The sequence below is a fragment of the Athene cunicularia genome (genome assembly GCF_003259725.1).
Source record: "Athene cunicularia isolate RWA chromosome 2 unlocalized genomic scaffold, athCun1 chr2_part1, whole genome shotgun sequence".
Taxonomy (NCBI): domain Eukaryota; kingdom Metazoa; phylum Chordata; class Aves; order Strigiformes; family Strigidae; genus Athene; species Athene cunicularia.
In genome coordinates, this window is record NW_020799095.1 from 88129498 (window position 1) to 88134162 (window position 4665).

The 4665-nt window shown below is 42.1% G+C and overlaps 1 protein-coding gene across 3 annotated transcripts in view; it reads left to right on the forward strand.

Moving 5' to 3' along the window:
* EXOC3 (exocyst complex component 3) overlaps positions 1-4665 on the forward strand; it is a 27181-nt gene continuing 22516 nt past the window's right edge. Inside the window, exons 1-2 of one of the 3 annotated variants that reach the window (XM_026841587.1) lie at positions 1-64; positions 2903-3087. In XM_026841587.1, the coding sequence (XP_026697388.1) occupies positions 2944-3087 (144 nt within the window). In that variant the 5' untranslated portion in view covers positions 1-64; positions 2903-2943. Of the gene's footprint in view, positions 65-172; positions 193-1778; positions 1894-2902; positions 3088-4665 lie in introns of those variants that run through there. The other 2 variants (XM_026841589.1, XM_026841588.1) reach the window with 2 other exon arrangements.

Sequence of the window (4665 nt, forward strand, 5' to 3'; positions counted from 1 at the left end):
CCGGTAAGTGGCAGCTGCGGCGCCTTTAGCCCCCGCCGCTGGCCTTGCGCCAGCGCCTCGGCCGGTGAGCGCCGCCCTGCCGGCTCCTGTCGTCCTCTGTAGCCCTCCGGCTCTTGGCAACGGGAAGCGGAGGGGGGACGGGCCGGGACGAGCTGGGCCGGGGCGGGCCGATCCGGGGAGCTCTTCGGGATGGTGAGGCCAAAGGGGGTGCTGAGGGGTCCTCTGGTGCGGCCGCCGTCTGAGGGCCGGGGCTGAAGGAGCTCGGTGTGGCGAGGCTGCAGCCTCTCCTGTGTGCTCGGGGACAGGTCTCCGGCCTTTGCTCAGCAGGAACGGGCACCTGCGTCGATGCGGATAATTCGGGTTGAGCCACCTCCGTGATGAGCCGGACTGCCGGGTGGAGCTGGGGCTGCCAGCCGGGGGCTGCCGCGGTTTCTCCCGAGCTTTGTTTTGAGGGGTTGTCCCCCAAATGTGGGGCCTAGAGGCTCGTTTCTGGAGGGGGCAGGCGCCTCTCGTTGTGAGCGTGTGACCCCCTCTGGCTCCCTTCTCGGCTCCCGGCCGGAGCTTGATCAGGTGCTTGCAGCCCAAGCTTCTCCGAGGCTGCTGGGAACTTTCTTTTGTTCGCTTCTTTCAGTACTTTGAAGATGTTTGTGGTTTTGGCTCGTAGCCTCTGTGTAAAGTTGACGTGGTTTCTTAAAAGTTTGCTCTTCCTTTTGAATGGGTAGTAGTTGTGCAGCAGCCTGTCTACGTCAGCAAGTTAGTATGTAATCGGTTAGGAGATTACAGTATGCTGACTCCTGATTTTGTTGGTGAAGTATGCTTAATGTGCCTGGGTACTGGCTGTGTGGGTTAAAGCTGTCGTAACTCTGCTGAATGTATTCAGAGTTGTTAATAAAGGTCATAGTTCAGCATAAAACTGTCTACTGTGGATACTCTTTCTGTAGTAAATTCATATTTAAACATAACAGTTATTTTTTAAAAAAAAATATAGATGCAGTCCAGATAGATTGGAAATGGATTGGGCTAAACAAAACGAGAATACTAATTCAAAAACGTGAGTGGTAGGAAGAGACCCCGCACCTTGAGATGTAGAGCAGACAGTCAAGCATTATTGGAGCTAAACAGGCTATTTGTAGAGCAGTAATGGGTATGGTTGCACAGCTGAGGAGGTAAAGTAGGACATGAGTTTACACTCTAGTAATAATTCTGGAAGTGTGTGCTTATTCATGTAACTTTTGAAGATACTAGAAATACAGGTCTTGAGATATTGAATGAAGGAACTTGAGATGCAGACTTAAGGTCTTATAGACTAAGTCTTGGGCAAACCTTGCCTGGAATCTTTTTTAAGCCTGATAAGTTGTAAAATGACTAATTCTATTAATGCTGTACTGAGCTTGTCTGGGATAGGTTTAATTTTCTTCATAGCAGCCTCTCTTTTTGGCTGTTGCTGAAGAGTGCTTGCAAACTGTCAAGGCCTTCACTCTTTTCTACTTTTTCCTCCACTGCCTTGAATAGGCTGGGGATGGGCAAGAGGTTGGAAGAGAACACAGATGGGGCAGCTGACCCAAACTGTCTGAAGGGAGGTTCCCTAACATATAATGTCATGCTCAGCAATATAAGATGGGGTAGAGGAAGAAGGGGGGTTTTTGGCTTCCAGGCTGGCGTTGTTCAGAGACTGGATGGAGCATTGGTTTATGCAAGTGGTGAAGAATTTCCTTTGCTTCACTTGGGGTTTTTTTTTTGTTTGGGTGTTTTGTTTTGGGTTTTTTTTTGGAGGGGAGTGTTTCCACTTTCCTTCACCTATTAAACCGTCTTTCTGTTGACCCATGAGTTTACTTGCTTTTGCTTTTCCAGTTCTGCACACTTGGCACAGTTCTTTATCAGATCACTATTATGGTAAGATTAAGTGATGTGCTGGATATATGAATGCAGACTGCTTTGAAAGGAGGTATCTACTTTCAAGTAGTAATACTGATATGAGAGAGTATAATCTGTAGTTGTGGCAGCAGAACCTAAAATGTTCTGTTTGATTACAAGACTAAAGGCATAAAATGTTGGAAAGAACTTGGAAGGAATGTGGAACTCCAGATGTGTTCCCTGGAGTTCTGTGGACACCATGTTCTTGAGTCTTTTGTGACCGAGATCCCATGTTCTTGCATCTTTTGTGACTGAGATCCTCCCTGCTTTCTGTTAGTAGTTAGTGAAGCTTGAGAGAACAGGTCTAGTTTGATAGCCAGAAAATTTTCTCTTTTCTGCATACTAGTTTACCTACATGTTTTGACTTCACTAGAAATTATGCTGGAGACTTAGGTAAGATACTCGATTCGTTTTTCCCTTCATACCTACACCTCTGATGTACTGATACCCATGAGAAGAACTGAAGAGTAGGAAATGCAGCTACGTGTCTCTCCATTTTGCTAGCAAATTTGACCTGTTGCCGCAGGGGGACTATGGTTCGATCAGCTCCACCAGATCTAGCTCAGGAAGAGTTAGGATTTTTGCTTGAACCTGCTACAAGATTCCTTTATGCTTGTCGCATTTGCCTTTTAATAGGCAAACCTACTCTAAGATTGGATAGAATCTGATTTTTAAATGAATTTTTTTTTTTTTTTTTTTTTTTTTTTTTTTTTTTTTTTTTTAATAATACAATCTTACAGAGAACAAGGTAAATGCAAAAACAGCAACCAGAGAACATTTCAAGTAAAACAATGAAACGGAGCTAAGTGACGTTAAATGTGATTCTTGTAGAATTCCAATTACTACTTTTTATAATGCAGTCTAATGGTATTTCTGTGACGTTTCACTGCTTTTATTGCCAAAGTTAGTTTCTCTGATTGTTAACTTTGAATTGACATGTATCCATCAAATGTAAAACTGTTTTCTAAAATGTTTTACTTCTTTTCAGTACTGTTAAATTATGACGGCATTTTGAGGTCCTAATCAACAATGGAGGAAACAGATAGGGAAGCAGTTGCAACAGCTGTTCAGAGAGTAGCGGGAATGCTCCAGCGTCCTGATCAGCTGGATAAAGTGGAGCAGTATCGCAGGAGGGAAGCTCGTAAGAAGGCTTCAGTAGAAGCTCGACTCAAGGTACAAAGTTTGATAAACCTCAGTGTTTGTGGTGCAGCATGAATTGTACCTCTTTTTTTTTTTTTTTTTTTCCCCCTTCTGTTTTTTGATTGTATGTTTTCAACCAGATAGTTTTAAACCACGGCCTTTAATTTTTGCTCTATGTCCAAAACAGAAACTTTGGATCCTGGAAGTAATGCAAACTAATGGTGCACATCTTAATGAGATTTTATTCAAGCATTTCAAATGTTATGTTCTGTAACTTCTACATTTTATCCATGGACAGCTACCCTCATGCTGTGTAGCCTGTCAGGCAACAAACCTTTGTCTTAATCACTGAATACTGAATTTGTAACAAAAAAATTGATGACTACATCTGAAAAAAGATAGTCTTTTACATGGATTTATGGATGATAGCTAAAATCTATCACATTGTAGTGTCTTGCAGAAGTGTACCCCATGATTTTCTCTCTCCTTCACATGTGTACATGGGAGCATGCACATGAGCCCGCACACAAACACACACACAGACGTAGCCTGAAATATGTGTAAGGTAATCCTATGTTTAGTGTCTACATGTTACTAAGTTCAGTGTTTTCTTCTTCAGTGGTACTCACTAGCCAACAGCCATTTTAGACCACTGTATTAAGTAATTGCAGTAGGCCTTAGAAGAGTGTTTGGGGAAATATTTTTTTTAGTTTACCAAATCAAAATGGGTAGTATACACTGTATCTAATCTTATATTTCAGAACAAGCTAGTTTATTTTACAGCTATTTAATGGTTCTTTTTTTGTGGGAGTCTGCATGAAGTAGAAGAGAGCCTATCTTCTTTCACAGTGAAAAAGTCTGTTAGCAAATTGCACATTAATTTTTGTCTGTAGCGTAGAAACAGAAATTTTCCTGATCACAAGGACTGGGATTTTCAGATTTAAGGCAGGAGCATATAGCTGAGTCTGTTAATAGTGGATCAGCTGTTTGGTTACTGTGATCTATTTATAATACATGAGCACTGTCATTTGCCTACTGGTTGCTTCTATAGACAGTGATATCTAAACATCACTTTCTAAGTTTTGTGAATGCCTAAGTCCACTCTATAGCTAGTTTCCTTGTGATTTTCCTTAAGTTGCCTTCATTTCAGTCATCTTTAGATGGTCAGAAATAGCTGTTCCAAAAGGAAGTATAATACCCCTTAATCCATTCAGGATGCATTCCTGAAACAGGTGACAGTTAGTGATGCAATTGATAGCAAAGCAGTTTTTCCCATAAGAATTACTATAATGGCTGGGAGCAGAGAGAGGATGTAAGAAATACTCCTGCTCTCTATTTAAGCTGTGTGTATGTATGGTGTGGAAGATGGAGAGACAAAGTCATCAGGACCAGCAGCTGGAGGAGTGGCTGACTTGCCAGGTTGGGTGACTGTTGAACAACCTCAGCTGCTTCATCTATGTGATGGAACACATAGTAAATCTTTTAGTGTGAACATATTGGTGCTTCTTTCTGCCTGGATCGTTTTCATGATTTTCTTCAGATGAATCATAATTTTCTTCAGATGAATCATAATTTTCTTCAGATGAATCATAATTTTCTTCAGATGAATCA